General features: G+C 35.6%; 1 protein-coding gene across 6 annotated transcripts in view; it reads right to left on the bottom strand.

Moving 5' to 3' along the window:
• The window catches only part of LOC145286061 (sentrin-specific protease 6-like), a 106301-nt gene that overhangs the window by 65140 nt on the left and 18461 nt on the right, over positions 1-22700 (bottom strand). For all 6 annotated transcript variants that reach the window (XM_080134734.1, XM_080134732.1, XM_080134735.1 and 3 more), the window contains one exon: positions 8985-9153. In XM_080134734.1, coding sequence (XP_079990860.1) covers positions 8985-9049 — 65 coding nt within the window. In that variant the 5' untranslated portion in view covers positions 9050-9153. The remainder of the gene's footprint in view (positions 1-8984; positions 9154-22700) is intronic.

Here is a 22700-nt window from a genome sequence, read left to right as displayed (position 1 = left end):
CATTACTTAGGGGAGTGGTTCATCAGGAATTTGTGTTGGACTTGAAGACATCCAGGTTGAAGTCGGGAGTTCCACAGGCGTGCAGTTCTAAGAAAGAAGCTTTGTTTGTGGAATCTACGTTTTGATTTAGGCACAGATAAGGAGTGGGGAAAATTATTGACAGTGGTTTCAGATAGTCTGGTGTTTTTTTAAAAAGATTGGCGAGGGGGGACCAGAAAATGGAGCTCAGACGAGCACTTGCCATGGAAATAACGATAGAACAAAGACAGGCTCGCTACGTCTCTTCTGTGGGAAAGAGGTTGCAGGGAAGAGAAAAGGGCATCCCCCACCAAGCCACAAAGTCTATTTTGTACTCTGTCAAGGCAGGATGGGCTGTTTTTAGCAGCTCCTGCTCAGATGTGGCAGCAGTACTTCATCTTTGGACGTACTTGGCTCTTATATAGATAGAGAATTGCATCAGTAGTGAGATATCTTCTGGAGCGGTAGAAGGATCCCACCATTTTCCCAGCGACCTTGGCCACAGACTTGATGTATGTGTTCCATTTAAGATCAGGAGTAAAGGTCAAACCCAGAAGCTTATCAAAACATGGGGACTCCCCTAGACGAGAGCCATTCATTTCAATTGATGCCAGATGGGGATCAGAGAGTTCATGATGTAGAGATAGGAGCTTGGTCTTAGATGCATTAAAGGTAACCAACTACCTCTTTCCCCACTGTACCACGAGCTCAAGATCTGAGGAGAGAGAATCAGAGAGAACATCATCATTTACAGCCTTTGATGTGTTGCCATAGATAGTCGTGTCATCAGCATAGATGTCAACGAAGGATTTTAGTATGTGTTTTGGGAGATCATTGATGGAGATCAGGAAGAGAGTTGGGCCCAGTATGGACCTCTGAGGGGCACCAGCATTAATACTGTGGGCCTCTGATTTCTGCCCATCAACCACTACTCTTATGAGCCTATCAGAGAGAACTGATTTAATGATCAAGAAAACATTTCCAGTTATACCGTAGCTGGAAATCTTGTGTAGTAGGCCTTTATGCCAAACCTTATCGAAGCTTTTGATATGTCAAGAGCAATTGCCCTAGAAATTAAGCCTCTGTCGAGAGATTCGATAATATAATGAGATAACCGTTAGCACATCTGCTGTAGATCTAGCAGAATGGAAACCATATTGCGTGTCGCTAAGAAGGTTATTTCTGCTGAGGTGGTTGACTACTTCTCTATTTATTGTGGATTCCAGCAACTTACTCATGACACACAGGAGACTTATTGGTCTGTACTGAGAGGGAAATGACTTATCACCTGAGTTCTTAAATACAGGGCATACTGATGAGGTTTTCCAGGGTGTTGGGAAGCACTTCTCCTTAAGGCAACGCTTAAACAGTTTTGTAAGTATGGGGGCAAGTTCTGGTTGTAATTTTTTTAACACTATAATTGGAATACCGTCAGGACCAGTTGCTTTACTGGAGTCAAGGTTCTTGATTAGCTTGGTGACCTCACGCACATATTTGTATGTTGCATAGCGTGTTGTCTGTTATAGGAGGGAATACAGGAAGCTGATGGCCTTCGTCGCACAAGGTAGAATTTGCTGCAAAGTTTTTGGCAAATAGTTTGGCCTTGTCGGATGCTGTCGAGATGACCTCTGGTCCATTGATAATGGTTGGGATAGAACGCACGTTTCTGTTCAGGATCCTATTTGCTATTTGCCAGAACTGGTGGGAACCAAGCTTCTGCTCAGCTACTTCGCATTTAATGGATTGAGCATATAGCTCTTTTGCATTTTTTATTACTCTTTTACAGTGGTTGCTGGCAGTCCTGAAAGCAGCCTTAGTTTCAGTGCATCTATTATGTTGGTAGCTATGGAAAAAGTGATTTCTGTGTGCAATGGCAGCAGCACATTCAGGGGAGAACCATGGATGTCTGTTAGGTTTTTGTTGGAATTTTTTGGATGGTATGAATTGGTCTATGCCTACAAGTAACCATTCGGTCAGGTCTGATACTATAGAGGACATATCCTTTTTAAACATGGAATGCAGAGGTAGATCAGATATGAGTGTATGGAAGCTATCCCAGTCAGCCATAGAGTATCAATATACAGTACGGTGGAGAGGTACGTCTGTAGATTTATTATATTTCATTTTTATCTTAACTGATACGACGCAGTGGTCGGAGGATCCCAGAGGAGATAGAACGGAACATGAGCATAGCTCAGGGGAAGTGGATAGAAAAAGGTCTAGAAGGCTTGCGTACTGACCGGTAGTATCGGGTACACAGGTGGGCTCACGAACAATCTGAGTGAGGTCATAGGCAATGGCAAAATCATGACAGAACCTCCCCTCATCATCAGTCTTATTTGAGTGGGTCAGCTATTCCACATTATGGACATTGAAGTCACCGCAAATGTGAATGTTAGCCGAGGGATGAGCAGACAGGATGTGGTCAATTTTCTCAGATATACTGTTAAAGATAGTAACTCCGATGTTATGGGGGCGATAGAGGGCAAATATAAATGTGGTGGTGTAAGCAAGTGCAACCTGGAAGCACATATAAGGTAAATTAGGGTCTTCTCTGGAGATATCCCTGCCACACGGGAAGCCGTCTTTAATGTTGGCACATATTCCATGCCCATGGCGATCTTGGGGGTCAGATTTAGATGTTAAGTTAGAGTATCCATTAATTATGAACTCATCTAGGGAGGTGGTCGGCCCTATTCCAGTTTCGCTTAGAAAAAATATGTCAGGTTTTGTCTCCTGTAATTGAGTTTCAACCTCTGGAATGTTAGAATGTAGACCCCCGATGTCGGAGAAGGAGACATGGTAGTAGGGGGTCTACATAGAAGGATGGGGTTCTAGGTTTATTCGGGTTTTCTTTTTTGAGATATTTCATGTTGAGGATTTTGGGATTTGTGGAACAGGTCAGCATACTTGGTTAGAGCAGAACAGAGAGGGAAAGTAAGAGAGGAAAGACGGGAAATTTTTTTTTTTTTTTTTTTTGAAGCACATGATAAGGTAAAGCCGTAACAATTACCCACTAGTATGGCATCGAGAGGCCCCACCAGAGACTATTGCATGGTCCAGAATCCATTCACCAAATGGCAATACAGTAGCCCCAGTACTTTGCATCTGCTGATAGGACAGCCTCCTTAGTGGTTATTCCAAGGTTCGGGTCCCTAACTATCAGGCGGTTAACGTCAGCCCAGATAAAAACGTTTACCTCCAGCATCCTTACTAGTGACATGGCCGCAAGGATAGACATAGAGACAGAAAATTTCCGTCATCTCAGACTACTGTTCACGAAGTACTACCGACCTGGGAAGCAGCTTTTTCTTCACCCTTTGTCAGAAACATCCCCCATTAGAAATGAGGACTGAGGGACAAAAAAGGAGAAGTGAGAGTTACTGGAGCTGCCGATAGCATATCCACTGCATTATCTACTTTCCATTAATATTATCTAGGCTTCATTACGAACACACCAATCAATTACCTCACATTTCGTCAATTTTCATAATTCTTGGATATGTTAGTAATTTCAATCATTTTTCATAATTTTGACCCACATTATCGCCCCCACCTTTACTAAAATAATAACTGATATATTGTCTGGGCTGATTATTTCATTACAAATGCACCAATCAATTAAATTGCATTTTATCAGTTATACTAATTTCGACAATAATTCGATTGTCAAAAAAAAAAAAAAAAAAAAAAAAAAAAAAAAAAACGGTCTATAGCAATAATAACAATACTAAAATCACAACCTACATAACAATAAAATCTGGTCCGTATTCTGTAGAAGTACCTGTAAATGTTATTGTTTTCTTATTATAAAATTGTTAGATGAAACATAAATACCTTTAAATTAAATAAAACTGTAAATGTTTTTTGAATATAAAAATTCACGAAACGTGCTATGATATCTTATAAATTTTTAGTTGAAAGTATAGAATAGTATTAAACCCTATCTCTAGCAATAATAACAATACTAAAATCACTCCTATCCACACCTAAACACTCACAATAAAAATATTCTGGAGAAATTAGCAAACTGATAGGTTTAAGTAAATTCCTTTAAAATAAATACAACTTGTAGCAGTAGCAGTAATAATAAAAATAGTAATAGACAATGTGGGATCTGTTTATGTCAAGAACCAATACATAACCCTGTTTTAACATTGTATGTAATAAAGCAACTGTAAGAAGAAAAAATGTAGGTTTTTTCTGTTCAGGGCCTCCATACATATGAATGCCGGTACGTGTAAGGAGAAAATGGAGCAATGTGTGAATAATTGTGTGTCTATTTTTTCAGTGAGTAAGCTAAATGATTTATGTAAAGTATGGTTTTATATTGAAGAAAAAAGTAAATGAAAAGATATACCATAGGTAAGAAATTTTTGTTTGGTTAAATGTATCTGAAATCTACTGCGGATGTTTTTTTTCTTCCTGAGATTTCGGGTTCAATGGAAGGACTTAATTTAATGAAGGTGAAGTATTTGCTACTATCTATATAGGATTATGTATTTGAGAGTTAGTCAAAGAGGATAAATTGTAATATTTATTAAACGGTGACAAAATGTGCGTATTCTTGTGTGAAGCTTAGCTTCAGTACTAGCTGGTTAGTATGGGAATTGCCTCGTTTTCCTATTGTGTCAAAAGTGATATGGGAAAAATCATCTTTATTCAGGATAGAAATATACACATTTTTGTTTTGGGAAGGGCGAGTGTTTTACTTACTTATTCACTTGCGTATTTTAGTTTTCTTTTTTGATTTTAGTTTTCTATTTATTGAGTTAATAAAATATATAATTTGTTGTTAAATCTAACCAAAATCAACAGAATATTCCATCATGCAGATGTTTTCCTCATTTATTTTCTAAATCGAAAGTAAACAAAATGCAAAACTGATTTAATCTATTATATAAAGAGCAGTTGTCTGTGTGTCCAGCTAAAAGTAAAAAACTACAAAACAAACACCTACAAAGTTGGTATATTCTTGGCATTGTCCTGGATGAATAATATTTAAAATTAAACAAATTATTCATCATCTGGGGGTGGGGGATCCAGTGTTATCTATTGTATGAAGGACAGGTGAATGACTTATTTTCAAAACATTAAAACACGAGGAATGGGTTGAGTGGGAGTGAAAGAATGATAGGGGAAGAGGGATATGGAAAAACGAGGAAATAGAGAAAAGAGAAAGACAGATTGAGAGAAGTGTGGCAACAGAAGTTTTAACAAAGATATTACACACTTTTTACTCTTTTCTATTTTGCTTTTTATGGTCTCAGGCAATGCCAGGTAGACATGCTAGTCTTACATATGAAATAATATCAGCTTTCCAGCGTTTCCTTTACTTAAATAGCTTTTTTTCAATAAAAGGTATGTATTTAAATCAGTTTCATCAGTCAGTTATGTCAAATATTGATCTGTGTTCTTAAAGAGAAAAACTTATCGATTTAAGTTTGTTTAAACTCCAAAATTCCATTTTTCCACATTAACATAAAAGTATAGGAGTTATTTCTTCTACAAATATGTACCCCCCCACACACACACACACACACTTCTCAGGCATTAGAAAAATTTTCCAGCGGAAACACAATCTTTGTTAACTGTCCATTTCATATCACAGAAAGTTAAAAAATAAATAAGTGAAAACTTAACAGGTAAGATTACACAAAACTATTTAAACTAACCCTGATGACAGGATAAAAATGTCTCAAATTTAATAGGCCCCGCTTTATTGACCAATCTCTGTCCCATCGCCATAATGCTACATCCCTGTGCTCATTTTACAAGTACTTTAATGGAATCTGCTCTGATGAACTTGTGCCCCTTGACGTACATATTCCTGACAACAGCAAAATCCCGCCCCTTTACTGTTGAAAACCTATTCTAATAATGTCTTCACTCACTGCTAGATTTTGGAATTCCCTCCACATCTCCTGCTGCCTCTCTGACTGTACTAACATCAAGAAATTTCAACGTAAAATGAACAGAAATCGTCCATATAATCCTCTGTTAGAGATCATTCTAAATAGTAAACCTTAGGTCTAAGTGATATTGCACCTTGTTTTGAGTGAAAAGGAGTAGATTGCAGTAAGTTATGATAAACTAAATTTACATTATTTTCTAGACATATAAAAATAATAAATCACTTAAATTAAAAACAAGCATGATGTTGGAAAAAAAAAACAAAAAAACTTAATATATAAAAAAAATTCCAGTCTTATTTTGTGCAGAATATTGTTTTTTCTTTTTGATCAGCTAAAAATCTATTATTTTTATATTTAACTTATTTTTAATTTATATAAACAAATGAACTTCCATGCTTAAGGCAAGTCTTATATATATTTGAGCTTTTTCTCTCGCTCTGACATAAATCTCACCTGTGTTTAAATGTATGTATGTATGTATGTCTCGCAAAACCTTTCGACAGAGGTGACGGATCCTGAGAAGATCGGTATCATTTTGAAGCTCAATGTCTCAGACAACAAATATGGAAAAATTAGCCAAAAATATTAATTCCTTCACTCTAAACTGGCCAATTTTGTACAAGAAGGGGTTGATTTTTTGCGAGCCATTTTTGCAAGTCATCGTATCGGTTGCATCGACTTTGCCTGATTTAAACGTTTTGAACTTCCGGTTGCGTCATGGAGCATTGGTAAGACATCAGATTTTCTTTTGCTTCCTTTTCCATCTTTGTGTCATGGGTTCGAGCCTGCCTGCCTACTACCATTTTTTTTTTTTTTTAAAAATACCTCTCTACATGGGCTGCCAAATGTTTTATTCCCCCAAACCAGGGTTCCTTACTACACCACTTACAAACACCGAGGCAAAGCTGAGCCCCCCCCCTCCCATGCTACTACCATTTTTTTCCCTTTTTACCCCTCTCTCCATCTGGTCTGCCTACTATTGTTTTGACCCCCCCACTACCACTTTTTTTTTTAAGCACCTCTCTCTACACAGACTTTCTACTGTTATTTTGAACCCACCCCACACACCGCTCCACACCTGGGCAACGTTTTTAATATTAACTGGGGGGAGGGGGGGGGCTAGTTGATATTAAAAACCTTTTTCTATTTAAAAATTAATGAAATGAATTTACGACCAGGTAATGCTGGGTCACTTGCTATGACCTTGTGCAAAACTCACTACCAAACTACTGTCAATTTTTGGTTTACAGACTTGAAACATGATATATATGAGATTTGGACCTCTGGAACAAATTCAAATTGGTTTTTAACTGGTAAAACTACTAAGGAGTCAAAAATATAAAAATATTGGAACGTGGCAGGCGGAAGTCAACTAAACATTACTTCTATACACAAGCAAATATACATTAATACCTTTAACAGCATTATTTTTTAAGTTTTTATATGCATATGGATTTAGCTTGGATGGTAATGAATAACACTGGAGCGCTAAATGTTTTGGTTTTGATTCTAGCTGATGACACCCAAATCATTTTTTTTTAATTTTGAAATCACTATTATATATTGAGTATAATATAATAATCAATAGAAAATTGGCTCTATTATAATAAATAGGAAATTTACATAAATTAAAAATGTCATTCGAGCGTAGTTTATGATCGCTGGATAGGTCAGTAAATGCAGAATACCAAATTCATAAACATAATTTATGATTAATTACACATTTTTTTACCATAAACTATTACTATTACAACTGATAATGTTCTCTTTTCTAATGAGAAGAAAAATACATCTGGTAAACACTAAATGTCTATTTCATGCTACCTCCACCAATCCCAATCATATTGGCTACAGAAAAAAGGAAACGAATAAATTATTAAAAAACAATTGAAAGAATAAACTTATTGTTTATTTGAATTTAAAAAAAAAAAACATATCATCATACAGGAACATTATTATGCATGAAGATGCCTAGTCAAATGAATGTGTACAAATGTATCTATTAAAAAAAAATCATTTTGGCTTATAGTCAGAGGTACCCCCCGCCCTCATGGATTTGGATGAATTGTGCTCGTTTTACAAGTACTTTAATGGAATCTGCTCTGATGAACTTGTGCCCCTTGACGTACATAAGCAGTCAAAATAGCAGATTTTTGCAAATCCACACTGGAATGCTACAAAGATTGGATTCATTGTACCAGTGCCAATGCAAAAGGCAAACGCATACAAATATATTGGATCTCTTAAAATTTGAATCTAATCTCATTTGAACAATGTACACTTACATACTATGACTCCTTACATTAGCAATTTAAAGAGATTCTCCAAATTTCACACATTTCCTTAAAAACTTGATCAACTAATTTTGTGGATATCATAAGTTAGTTTGCTTTTTTAATTTCTCTTTTTTTTACTTTTATTTAACTCTAGCTATTCAATTTTATTTTGGAATGAAATCGTGTAAAGCTTGTATGATGTAAAAGTGACTTTAATAAAGTCAAACAAAATGAGGAAATAATGACTCAAGATTGTCAATTAAGAACAAAATAATTTATGCTAAATATTAATTTAAATCTGGCAGATTAAGATAAAAATGTTATAACGAAGGTAAAGACAACAAAGAGGTGTTCACACAAAAAAAGTATAAATCAACTTACAAGATATTTAAACTTTATAAAAATAAGATGAAGGAAATTAGGCAAAAAAATTTTGTTGGAAAATGGAAATCATTTAAAAAAACAAACAAAAAGCAAAGAAAAAAATGAAATTGTGAAGAACTCATTCTAAGACTTTGAACAATTTAAAATTGTAAAATATTACTGTGGTGATCATTTAAAAGTTTACTCAGCTTGTAGAAAAATATGCTAATGAGATAATATGTTAAACTATCCAATTCTCGTAAGAACTAATAACTTAAGATATATTTGGTGCTTAGAGACGATAAACAGTAGGATACTAAATGGCACAGCAAAAAATCTGTCCAAAGTACAAAATATGAGAAGTTAAAAATAAAAAGTCATACTGACAAAATTAAGGAAGTACTTTACTCACCGAGTGTCCATTGCAGTGGCATTGGTCTGTGACCTGACAAGATTTGACAGGTTGGAAGGAGTCATCAAGTACTCCTGTGTTGATTGCCATGGGATCAGCTCTGAAAGAATGACATCCTCTGGCTTACTGCTGAAAACTATAGTGTTCCACGTATTATGTGATTGAGAGTCTGAAAAGGATAACAATATTTTTGTAAACAAAGTCACACACAATTCAACTAAATTCCAAAATAATTCACTGAAATTTTTTTTTTTTTCAACAAAAATGAAAACAATTTTATTGACTTTTCTAAAAAATATTTTTATTTTTAAATAAATTATTAACCATATTATCCTATTCCTTCATTCTCATTTTATATCTATATGTCATTAAGCCAGTTTTTTTCTATATTTGCATTTTATATAATTCTGGCCCTTCTTTTCTGATGAGAAGCATTTGGCTTCGAAATGCCATAGCCTTATGAGGTTTTTTCTTTATTTTCCCTTTAACTTTTCCTTATTGTCCTGATGATATAATAAAGTTATGTATAACTTTTATACGCCATCTTTCATTTAATATTATATTCACTTAATTTTCTTATTTTGTTTAAAATGGGGAAGGGGCATCCTACCGAATCCAAGATATTCATTCGTTATCTCACATTTCAATCAACAGATCTTTTTAAGATTCTAATCATCCCTTAAAAGTTCAATTGTATGTATCTCTCTTGCACTTGGTTCACTGGGTATATTTGCCAGGTAGTTTTTGAAATTTTTTTTTCATGAGTCCAGTTGCTCCTATAATTACTGGAATGATGGAGATCTTCCTAAGATTCCAATTTCTTTCCATGTCATACGTAAGACTGTTATTTTTTTATCTTTTCCTTCTCAACTCTGTTTAACCCCGCATCATTGGGGATACTAACTTCTAAGATTGTTTCTTTCTCCTTGTCCCATATCATTAGGTCACATTTAATAGCTCCATTTTCTAAGTATGTAACTGTAAGGATGCATAGTCATAGTGTATGACATTTTCAACTTCTTTCTGATATGGACTTGCTGTTACATTCAATTTTCAACTTTTTACAAATCGTCTAGGAGATATTTACACAATGTATGTGTGTGTATATATATATATATATATATATATATATATATATATATATATATATGTGTGTGTGTGTGTGTGTGTGTGTGTGTCACATCATATAGTAGCCATCCCCCAGCAGAATCTTACAGCTGGATGTTAGGTGACTCATACTCTACTTCTGTGTGGCAGAACCTGTATTGTTGCCATCGCCAAAACCATTTATTTTTTTTTAAAAGAATTGGTCATCACGCTTGATCTTAGGCAGCCATTAAAATCCTTATAGTAGAGTGATCCTCTTTTAGCCAGTCTATAGAGCCTTCCTTATCTATGTAGTCCTTGGTGAATTTACCCAGAAAATACTTGGCATGCTGGTGGTTAGCCTATTGTTCCAGTTTTTGTAATGGAAGTGTCTTTTTGGGCTATTTCCGTAGCAGACTTTTTTTCTGATTCTGTCTCATGAGACAGTCTTGTTCAAAATGTTTGGCCAGTTTCGTGATGTTGGTGTACCATTTTGAGGTTTGGATTTTGGGAGCTCATCAGATATTGTCTGGTGCTTACAATAGTGGCACGATATATATATATATATATATATATATATATATATATATATATATATATATATATATATATATATGTGTGTGTGTGTGTGTGTGTGTGTGTGTATGCATGTATGTATGTGCATATATGTGCATGTGCTAGTAGTGTGTGGATATGTGTTAAAAGCACACAGATGTCTTAGCATCATACTGTGCTTCTCTCAGACAAATCAACTCCACATGCACGTCGTGACCACTGCCACGCAGACAAGGCTCTGATGGACGGCGAGTGTTCTTTTAACCAAAGGCTAAGGGTGAGGTAACCCTGACAGAAACCTCCAGAGGAGCTTAGGCCCTGTAAGCTGCAGCATACATGACCCACCGGCATGTGGAATATACTCTGGTGCCCAGCAACCCAAGTCCCAGTCATGGATCAAATGATGGGTGGAGAGGGTTCCGTAAGCCGTGGTGAAGGCAACCTCTCTAGGAGAAGGAAACCCCTGATATAAAACTGTGGCGACTGCTGCATCCAATGATGTTGACTTGCTCTTGGTTCAATATGGCAGTTGTTCAGATTGTCTCGGTGTAAAATCTTTCCCCACTATAAAAAGCTTCAAGCACAGGCATTACTTGATATGTAGTGGAATACATATTTTACCATCAGTGTGTATCTCGATAACAAAAAGGCTGGCTGTAGCTTAAAACGGCAAATGGACACTCAATGAGAACTGATGAGGATATGGGCGTCAATGGAAATAAAGGCTCTGGAACATCCAAGGTCTGATCCGGCAGGGTTCAGAGCACCACAGCCTGGACCCGGTCATCAGTAGATGTGCAGGACTGTGGAAGGTTCATAGAAGTGATCGTCCGGCATGTGCTGCTAGTGGCGCTCATGTCTGCCAAAGATGTATTAAGTAATGGCAATACTTGAGAAGTTTGTTGCCATCATATGTGTGTGTGTGTGTGTGTGTGTGTGTGTGTGTGTGTGTTTAGTGCTGAAGGTGATTATAAATTTAGCTCCATTATTAGAGTCAAATCAGTATCAGTTCTTTGAACTGTTGCCACCCCTGACATTGTGAACTATTAACTATCTCTAATAGTTTTTTAATGAACATAATGCTGTATGGAGGCGAATACTGAACCCTTACCCACCTATTGTCTGTGTAATAACAGAGCCATGATCAGATAGATATGCAATCCTGATTTAGATCAGATCCAAAGCTGAGGAAAAGTTGGATAACCCAAGAAAATACAGAATTTATACAGAATTCACTTTGAAGACTAAGCTTGGAGATTTACATTGCAGCTATCCAGAAAACTCAAGACAAGCATATATGGTATTTGTGATGATAAATTAATTTCACTTAAAAAAAACTGAATTCAGTCTCGAGAAATCTGCTTATATCAAAAATCAAAAACGTTATACAGATTAACAGGTATCCAAACTGAAATTTCTTTTTTCAACATACCAAAAATCTTTATAAGTATGCATATATAATGCTCTTCAAAAAATGATATTCAAAAACATCTTGGTATCTTAATTAATACCTTAATTAGAGCCATTCAAAGTTAATCAGACATTGCATTTTGTAGGATATTGAATGTAAGGTCAACACTGATTAGTGTCTAAGAAATGCTGCTTTGAAAAAGTTTCTGAATGAGGATCTCAATCAACTCGATATAAACTCTAAATTTCATTATTGTCAGTGGCAAATAACAGATTGTGTTGCACTGGATACACTTAAAACAACATTCAAAGAATACATTGATAGCACCAACAACTTAACACTTGTACCTGCCAAAATCCCAAACATGTGAATGTCATATTAGCATTTTTACTTTGTGTAAAATCTTAGCAATTTTTCATTCTTCTATTTCAACATGCATGTGATTCTAGATGAATAAAGCTAGTTATTAACTAATAATCATGCGTCTTCCATGTTCGAATCATTACAATGATGAACGAATCTTTCAGTGTGAATGAAGTTTTTATGTTAAAGGACTTTGTGGAGAACTACCAGTATCCAATTCAGGATAAAGCTTCCATTCCAACACAGAGTCTTGTACATTACATTTTCTACTCATCTGATGGAAATCAATATTATTCTCTCCATTTTAGATGACAATACACACAACACCGGTTTTGTTCTAATGTTGAAATACTTCAAATATCACAAACATCTATTACGTTTCTGATAGTTGTGGTTGGCAGTAAAAGAATTTCAAGAACTTCCTTAACTTGTATTTCTCCATTGAAGCATCTAGTTACAGAAAATCATTGTGTGATGGAACTGGTGGTGTGAAATGTCATGTTGCAAAAGAAGTTTGCAAAAATCACTCAACAACCAAATTCTGGATTAACGTAGTGATGGAAGTTTGCAAAGAAGAAATGAAATCAATGATCTTTGGCATTAACTAAGATAACATGAGATAGAAAATGAAGAGGTTCGAAGAAAGTAGAACAATACCCAATACAAGAAACTGATCATTTCATTCCCCAGTGTTCATTTTTTTCTCACAATTATAAAGAATTTGGTCAGTTAATTTAAATTGAACAAAGAGATGAAACATAATTTTGGTGTTGATTTACATTATTATAAAAAGGAAAAGAAGAAAATAATAATAATAAAAAAATGAAAGAGAGAATTAAAAAGGAATACCTCAGGAGAACAAGAAAACTTCTAGAAACTAAATTATATAGTAGAAACGAAATACAAGGTATAAATACATGGACAGTATCACTAATAAGATACTCAGGGCCGTTCATAGGGTGGACCAAAGAAGAACTGAGACACCTCGATCAGAAGACCAGGAAACTCATGACCATGCACAATGCACTACACTCGAAGGATGATGTTGACCAACTATGTGAAAAGGAAAGATGGCAGGAGAAGACTAGTTTGTATAGAAGACTGTGTGCATGACACAAAAGAAAAATACATAACGCAAAACACGGAAAGGATAATCATGGCAGCGAGAAACACTGAAAAAAAATCGACAAAACAGAAAACAGAGAGATAAACGATAAGACGAGAAAAGAAAAATGGGAAGAAAAACAACTATATGGAAGATTCGTAAGGATAACAAAAGATGAGAATAACGAAAACACTTAGACATAGATGCGAAAAGGACACATAAGCTGAGACACTGAATCCCTAATAACCGCAGCACAAGATAACTTGATAAGAACCAACCATATCAAAGCAAAGATCAATAAAACACAAGAAAACAATAAATGCAGACTGTAGACAAAGACGAAACGATAGACCATTTATGGGCCAGTTTGCTGCATTCACTTACTAGTGAATGCAGCAAACTGGCCCAAACGGAATACAAGAACAGACACGACCAAGTGGGAAGAGCAGTACACTGGGAATTATGCAAAAAACTGCATCTCGAATGCATAGACAAGTAGTACAAACATAAGCCGGCAACAGTACTTGAAAACGAGAATCACAAAATCCATATGGGGCATGGACATACAAACTGATAAACCCATCCAAGCAAGAAAACCAGATGTCGTAATAATTAACAAGAAAGAAAAATCCTGTCAAATCATAGACTTTGCTGTTCCAGCTGACCACAGGGTGAATGAATATCAAAGAAAAGGAGAAACGGAGCAAATACACAGAGCTAGCCAGAGAGCTTCAAAGGGATATGGAAGATGAAGAAAATCAAAATAATACTTATAATAGAAGGAGCATTAAGAACAATCCCGAAAAACTTTGAAAAAAGAATGTGAGAAATCGGAATCAGAGGAATGACCGGAAAAATACAACGAACAACAATAATGAAAACAACTGAAATATTAAGGAAAACCCATGAATGTGGAGACTAAAACACTCAAACCACAAGCGCAGACCAGACAAACTGCTACAGAGACAAAACATGAAGCGCTACATAGAATCAAGAACATTGAAGCTACATACTTATAAGTTCTCTACCCCCCCCTCACCACTGCCCCCCCCCCTTCAAGAGTGAGACAAAATAGCCAAGTAGTAAAGGAGAAATAAGACAGAGGAGTGAGCATTGATCAGACCTTCACTGTATAAGTGCAAAGAGAACTGGGACCTTGGCGAGGCTTATTGCCACACAAATTTCAGTACAGACCAATGCCCACAAGAAATCAATGGCAAGCAGCTGTTGCGATAATGCAAATTTATTTGCAAATGTTATCGAAAGAGGTTGAGAGTACTGGAAAATCTGGGGAGAGTTGTCACTCAGCTCCCAGTGAACACCACATGCTATATTTAACCAGATCTTTGATGAACTAAAGCTCCTTGTGAGGAGGAGGAGATGCCGCTAACAACAATGACAAATAGACTATTTTAGAATTTCGAGTAGGAAAGCAGTTTTGCATATAAATTTAAAGTAAAATGATAATCAATTTCCAGCCCATTCTAACTTTTTAATCTTATCTAATCGCTTAAAAATCAAAACAAAATGCTCATAGACCACATTTTTGCTCAATTGTTGACATTTATTTGATGCATTTCTACCAGCATTTGTTTAATTTTTGATTTTGACTGATTATCAAGGGTCCTTGTGAAGGTTTATGGACAGCCATTTTTCAAAATTCTAATTCAGAGTGAACACTAAGTTCGTTTTAAACTAAAAACGAACTTTAAAATAAGTATGAACACAAACTTATCCAGGTAGGTAGAAGAGCCTTGCTTTTGATAACATTTATTTGTTGCATATTTGTTTTTCACCTCTTTTTTGTTCTGTTAGTTACAGTAACAAATGCCCAAATCTCATTCTTCTTTGGTGAAGGCGTCTAAGTTTAAATGTAGACATAATTTCCTTCTAAAAACTGCTAAACATTTTGCCTTTATGAATTTTATCCAACATTTAGATAAACTCATGAGATTTTTATCTATACTATTCACTTATGTCTAAAGCAAAGAAGTACCATAAACATTATTTCAGAAGAAACTGATTACAGATTACAACAATTGAAAAACTTTGTCCAGAGCATTTTAAATCTTTTAATATCAAATGTGAACTCCTTGAAACATTTAGCAAATATGTGTGAAAAGTTTTACAAATGGATGTTTTCATAAATCTATATATATAAAAGGCAAAATGTGTGTTAGTGTGTGTGTGTAGCTTTTGTGTATGTCCACCAAAGGCTTTTTTCTGGGGGTGCTCAAGGTGGCCACTCATTCTTAGAACGTTTTATATACTGTCAAAATAATATCTACGATTTACGAAGGGATGTTGCGTGTATCTTTTATTTTAACGACTTTTACGTGCTATTTTCACAACATTTCTTGGTCTACGCGTGTTTCTTTGGCTTTTCAGTATAAAAGCGAAACTGAATCCATAGCATAAAAAAAAAATCCCTGGCAATAAGGTTCGATCAATGTAAGGGAAACCCCTTATATCAAACAAATGCTATTCATTGGACACTCCCGTTTTATGTGGAGCTGGTTTTCCCCTCAACCAACATCTTAGTGAAACAAAAACTACCATGCAGCCAAAGTTGGGGAAACAAAACCAAAACAACTGCCTCACAGCAAAAGTTATCTGCGGGACTTCATTCCCCTTATGGTGTGAGGTTTGACCTCATTAAATTCACGCACCTGTCAAGTTTTTAATTGTTAAATTAAAATGCTTTTCATTCCTCTCCCTTCGTAACCAAATGGGTAAGATGCCCCCCTCTTCTTTTCCACCTTCGCGGCAAGGCTTCAGGTTCAAGCCTAACTTCTTACGAAAACTTTTTTCTTTTACACCTCCAAAACACCCGGGAAATGCCGGATACCCCTGCTAGTCTTATATATAAAAGACAAAATGTGTGTGTGTGTTGTCTCACAAAAACTTTCGACAAAGCAATAGATTTTCACAAGATTGGTATCATTTTAAAGCTCGACCCTTCAGACGGCAAATATCGAAAAATTGGCCAAAAACATTAATTCCTTCACCTTAAACTGGGCAGTCTTGTACAAGGAGGTGACTTCGCTAAATTTCAGTATTCCGAACTTCCGGTCATACGATGTAGACATCGGCAAAGACGTCACGCTTATTTTTTTCTCCTTTGTGTTATGGGTTCGAGCCTGCTTACTACCACTTTTTTTTTTCTTTCTCCACCCAAACTGCATATTGGTGTCCCCCACCCCACTATTAATTAATTTTTATAATCCCCCACCTCACAGGGTTCCTTACTCAACCCAAGCAACATCAGAGAACTCTGCTACTATACCACTTTTTTAAAACATTTTTTAATTCCACTCCCCCCTTCCTGGGATTCCTTTCTACACCACCTTGACACACCCGGGCAAGGCCAGGTACCCCCGCTAGTCTATATATATAAAAGCGAAAATGTGTGTATGTATGTATGCGTGTTTGTATGTCTCGCAAATCTTTCGACACGGGTCACAGATTTTCGCCAGATAGGTATCTTTTAAAGTTCCAACATTCGCCCAACAAATATCGAAAAATTGGCCAAAAAAATTCATTCCTTCACCTTAAAAGCATCAGTTTTGTACAGGGAGGGGTGCCGAAAAAATTGTTCCTTCATTTTTTCTGCTCCTGCTACTACGACAATGATGTAAGTTTGACCTAGAAAACGTTCGCGTTTCAACTACCTGCAAGTGTTTTTAAAGGTTCAATTTTATCAGTTATTAAGTGTATGTCTCTTTGATGTAGGGGTAACGTGTCGGGCATTTTTTTTTCTGCCTTAGCCTCGATGTTTTGGGTTCAAGCCTGTCTTTCTACCTAAACTTTTTTTCCTCTTTTACACCTTTTTTCTCCTTTTTTTTACGTTTGTTCGCTGTTTTGCTTTGTATTGGTTTTTCCAATTTTTCTTAACATTGCGTTTTTTTGTATAATATTAAAACAGGGTCACCTTCTACATACACACCCCCAAACACCCGGGCAACGCCAGGTACCCTCGCTAGTCTAATATATTAATGGCAAAATGTGCTTGTATGTTTGTATGTCTCGCAAAATCTTGCGACAGAACCCGATGAAACCAGTATCGTTTTAAACCTTGATCCTTCGGACGAACAATTTAAAAAAATTAGCCCAAAACATTAATTCCTTCACCCTAAACTCGGCCGTTTTGTACAAAAGAGGGATCGGTTTTTGCATCACCATTTTTTGCAAGTCATCCTCTCTTAGCCTTAATTCCAACGTTCTTAACTTCCGGTTGGGCAATGGAGACATCAACTAAGAGGTCATGTCTTTTTTTTTTTCCTCCTTCACATTACAGGTTTAAGCCTATCTGCCTGCCTACTACAACTTTTTTTTCAACACCTCTGCCTACTGTTGTTTTGCACCCCCCACTACCACTATTTTTCCTTATTTCTTTTCTTACACCCCTCCCCAGCCTGGACCCCCCCCCCCCGCTACTGCTATTTTTACCCCCCCCCTCCTCGCCTGGGGGGTCCTTACTACCTTACTACACCACCTAAACACCTGGCTAGTGTACTAATAAAAGAAATAAATTAGACTGAGAATTAATGTTAAATCTGGGAGAACCCATTTCGTAGGCCTTAGTTTTATGCTGTAAATGAACAACTTAATTATAAATTTGTTTCATTTTTTTTTTTTTTGTCAAGAAAAAAATTAAAAGAATGATTTTGAGATCACATGTACAAGTTTCTCTCTCTTTGTTTTATTTTACTTCAGTCGAAGTTCTCAGAAATCAAGGGGCCCACAACCAGGGGCTCGGTATCACCCCCTATATGTTGTATCATCTTGTTTTCAATTTTTTCAGTGGATCATTCATGGGAATGGGGGAAAGCGATTAAAATAAAGCAACATTATATTACTTGAAGTTCCTAGAGGCTTATCACACTCAAACGCAAGAGGCATTCCCTCTCTTTACAGAGAGAATTCCACAGGCGTACCGTTCTAAAAAAGGAGCTTTGTTCATGGAATCTACATTTAGGTTTAGGCACAGATAACGAGTGTGGGAAATTATTGATAGTGGTTTTGGCTAGATGGGTGTTTTTCGTGAAAGTTTGGTGAGAGGGGACCATAGATTGGAGCTCAGACGAGCACTTGCCATGAAAATAACGATAAAGCAGAGACAGGCTTGCAACGACTCTTCTGTGGGGAAGAGGTTGCTGGGAAGATGAAAGGGCATCCCCCCCCACTAAGCTACGAAGTCTATTTTGCACTCTGTCAAGGCAGGATAAGCTGTTTCTAGCAGCTCCTGCCCAGATGTAGCAACAGTACTCCATCATTGGACATACCTGGTTTTTATATAAGTAGAGAATTGCATCAGGAGTGAGATATCTACTGGAGTGGTAAAAGGATCCGACCATTTTTCCAGCGACCTTGGCAATGGATTTGATATATGTGTTTCATTTCAGATCGGGAGAAGGTCAAGCCTAGAAGCTTGTCAAAACATGAAGCCTCCTCAAGACGAGAGCCATTCATTTCAATTGATGCCAGATGAGCATCAGAGCGTTGATCATGTAAAGATAGAAGCTTGGTTTTAGATGCATGAAAAGTAACCAGCCACCTCTTTCCTTATTGTACCATGTGCTCAAGATCAGAGGAGAGAGAATCAGAGAGAACTTGGTTGTTTACGGTCTTTGATGTGCTACCATAGATGTTAGGGTCGTCAGCATAAATGTCTACGAATGATGTAAGGATGTGATTTGGAAGATCATTAATGTACATCAGGAAAAGAGTTGGATCCAGGATGGATCCTGAGGGACTCCAGCATTAATATCTTCTGATTTCTGCCCATCAACCAATACTTTTATAAACCTGTTGCTTGGTATGTCCCATTTCTGATTTTCGTAGGTACATACTGTTGGACTCTTCCATCCAATCTCAATGTTGTTTGACCCACATAGTTGGCACTGCAACTATATTCAAAATTGTAAATTACATTATTATTATGATGGGGGGGGGTAGGACATCTTTTCGAGAAGATGTCATTAATGTTCTTGTAGAGAACACAACACACATTTGAAGCAAAGTAACAAGCCGATTTGCTTTGCAAATTTCTCACTGTCCCCAACCATGGTAAATGTAGATATATTGGGCATTTATTAACTGATTGAATTTTAGTTACAGAAAACTCAGCTATTTTCCTTTGCATAACTGACCTAATCATATCCCTAAGGTACCCATTCTTGGATAGGTTATCAGTAATTATTTTAAATTCCTCATCCAATTTTGGATTTTGAGCAAATCATAAGGGCATGATGTATTAGGGTCCAAATTAAATTGATCTTACGTTTTTGGGGGGAAAATGAATCCCAGCGTGTATACAGTCCTGTAAATGTAGGCTTGCAGTATACTGATGTAAGGTAACTAGATGGTTGAGTTACACATTACTGTAATGCAGGATGAATCTTATTAAGTAGGGAGATAAATAGCATTAAAAGCGTATGCTGTATTTTTGTGGACATCGGCAATATTACATACCTAATGTGCTTCAACAAGTCATATCTTTTTTTGTGAGTCAATTTTTAAGAATTACATTGCTGGAAAGAGAATAGAATAAGCATTCCAATTATGTTAATTTATTTTTCTTTCATGAGTTCAATATTTTTATGCTCCAAGTTAAAAATGAAAAAACGGTAAAAAATGATGACAGCAAAAAGGGAAATTGTTTTTTCAATGCTTACATTTCATACGTTACGTTTGGATACATATGCGCAGAGTCAAATTTGATTGGATATGGCTGAAATTTTACAGAATATATAAGCATAGAAGTCCATCTCTACTGGACTTTGATTTATATTTTTACGACTACAGGAAGCAAAGTTACACCCGAGCAAAGTTGACGAAGAATATTTAAAAATTGATAAGATAGATCAGTATATATCATTCATTTTCATATAGATAATAGTTTCAGAATTATTTTCATGTATAACATGTAAATATTTGATAATTATTAATTGTGCGGAAATTTCTTTAAAATGTTATCTTTTATAGAAATTCAAATTCGCTCAATAGGGAAAAACGGTTCATTAACAAGTTTTGTTTGTATTCTCTTAAAAATAAAAAAAGTTTTTCTGCTTTCAAAACAGAAGTTGAAAAATCAGTTTCATTTTTTATTCTGAGTTTGTCAATTTAAAAAAATTATTTAAGTTTTTCAAAATTGATTTCCAAACAATACTATTTTGTTGTTTTTAACGCTTTTAGTACACATGTACTAAGTACATGCATTTCTATTATCATTGCATTTATAACTTCTTACTTGTACTTAAGGTAGAATGGTGTTTTTAAGTGGTAAAAAAAAAAAAAAAAGTACTTGTGCACTTATGCTACCATGCTGAAATAATATTATTTAGAAACCCATTCTTAACATGGGGAAGGAAGGGTGTTTTGTTAACTATTCTGTACTTTCACCCAACAATTAAATAAAATATATCGTGAAACTTGAATTTATTTTTTAACTCATCGTCAAGACCAGTTTTTCGAATCTGTAAAACAAACCCGGTTTTTTTTTTATAACTGAGGATATCTAAATAATAATAATAATTAAGCGGTTCGATAAAGAATTTCATTGTGATGCATTTTGTAAATTTTTACCTTGTTTCCACCTTAACATTTTTCTTTAAAATGACTACCTTTCAAGGTTTTCGGGTATGCTGAAAACGAATATTGCATTTTAATTTTCCACAAATAAGGAGCTTTCCGGATATTAAGCAGTGTCATTTCTTATGTTATTGCTGGTGGCCATCTTGGTACATGCGTTTGCGCATAGTTTCTCGGGGTTATGTTTGCGTTCTCGCGCATACCAAGATGGCCACCAGCGATAACATAAGCAATGACATTGCTTAATATCTGGAAAACTACTTATTTGCAGAAAATTTAAATGCGATATTCGTTTTCAGCATACCCTAAAACCTATAAAAGTAATCATTTTAAACATTGAGGTGGAAACAAGGTAAAAACCTAGCATTTTATTTCTTTGACAAAAATTACCATCAACTGGTGAATCCTGGTACTGTGAAAGTTACATCGAGGATTCATGTAAAGTATGATTTAAGGTTGCATCTCAGAAAATAGGGGTATATTTTGGGCCAGATAGAGTGGATTTACAAAATTGAAAATTGGACTGGTCCCAAAATGCATATGTTCTGGTCGACTATGAGAATTTCCATCTTTTACAGAAATACAAAATCTATATGAAAAATTTTCTTTGATTTATTTCTGAGATTAATTCATATCTACTCATTTTTTTTTCCTTTGAGAGAAATAGTAAATACCGGCTATGAATGCTCTTTAGGCATTCAATGGCTATACCCCAGATTAAGCTCTCCTTTGGTGAGGAGGCAGGAAAATGCCTGCTCTCAATAAAGCTATATTTGGATACTACTATAATACTTAGTTTTGTTCATGAATAGATACCCACTGTATGATACCATGCGCCAGTTTAAAAAAAAAACTGAAATTTGTACATCTTAATTTATAATTCATGGCTTATGGTAAAGAGATGCATCAGATTTGACTGCATAATCAGAAAGAGCACACAATTTTACATAGAGTACCAAGTTTCATGAGAATAGCTTGAAAAATAAATAAATGGTGGCAAAATTACTGAATTTCTTGAAATGTTGAAGTCCGTAATTTAGACAACTTTTTCTAAAGCATGGAAAAGCATAAATTTTGGCACTTAAAATTCTCATAACTTTTGAACTACTGATGGTATTTGCATAATTCAAACGGTTTTAAGCATCTTTTACATAGCTCTTTTCATGCAAGTTGATAAGATTAACAATCATCTAAAAAGAAAAGAAAAAATTATTTGCCTCTCTCTCTCTTTCTCTCTATATATACATATATAGCATGGAGGGGGGGATACTTCTTGTACACGTGAACCTTGTTTTGGAATCTAAAATTAGGCTAAAATTTGTCTAATTCTAATACCAATACCCAAAAAAGTTCTGATTTTTCTGATTCCCGATTAATCATCCCAACACTGGTAACAATATCAGAATAAGATATAATCAAATTAACATTTTGTTTTAATTTATAAGAAACTAGCAGGGCTACCCGGCGTTGCTCGGGACCGTATAAACAATGAAAAAACAAAAGCAGATATTGAACATACGTTTTATTCTTAGGGGAGAGGAATCTTTCATCTCAAGTTTTAGCGTTACAAACAAACATTTTTCTTTTATATATATAGATAATG

This window comes from Euprymna scolopes, chromosome 10 (assembly GCF_053919585.1).
Source record: "Euprymna scolopes isolate OS-2025 chromosome 10, ASM5391958v1, whole genome shotgun sequence".
Lineage (NCBI taxonomy): Eukaryota > Metazoa > Mollusca > Cephalopoda > Sepiida > Sepiolidae > Euprymna > Euprymna scolopes.
This window is presented reverse-complemented; position numbering and strand designations above follow the sequence as displayed.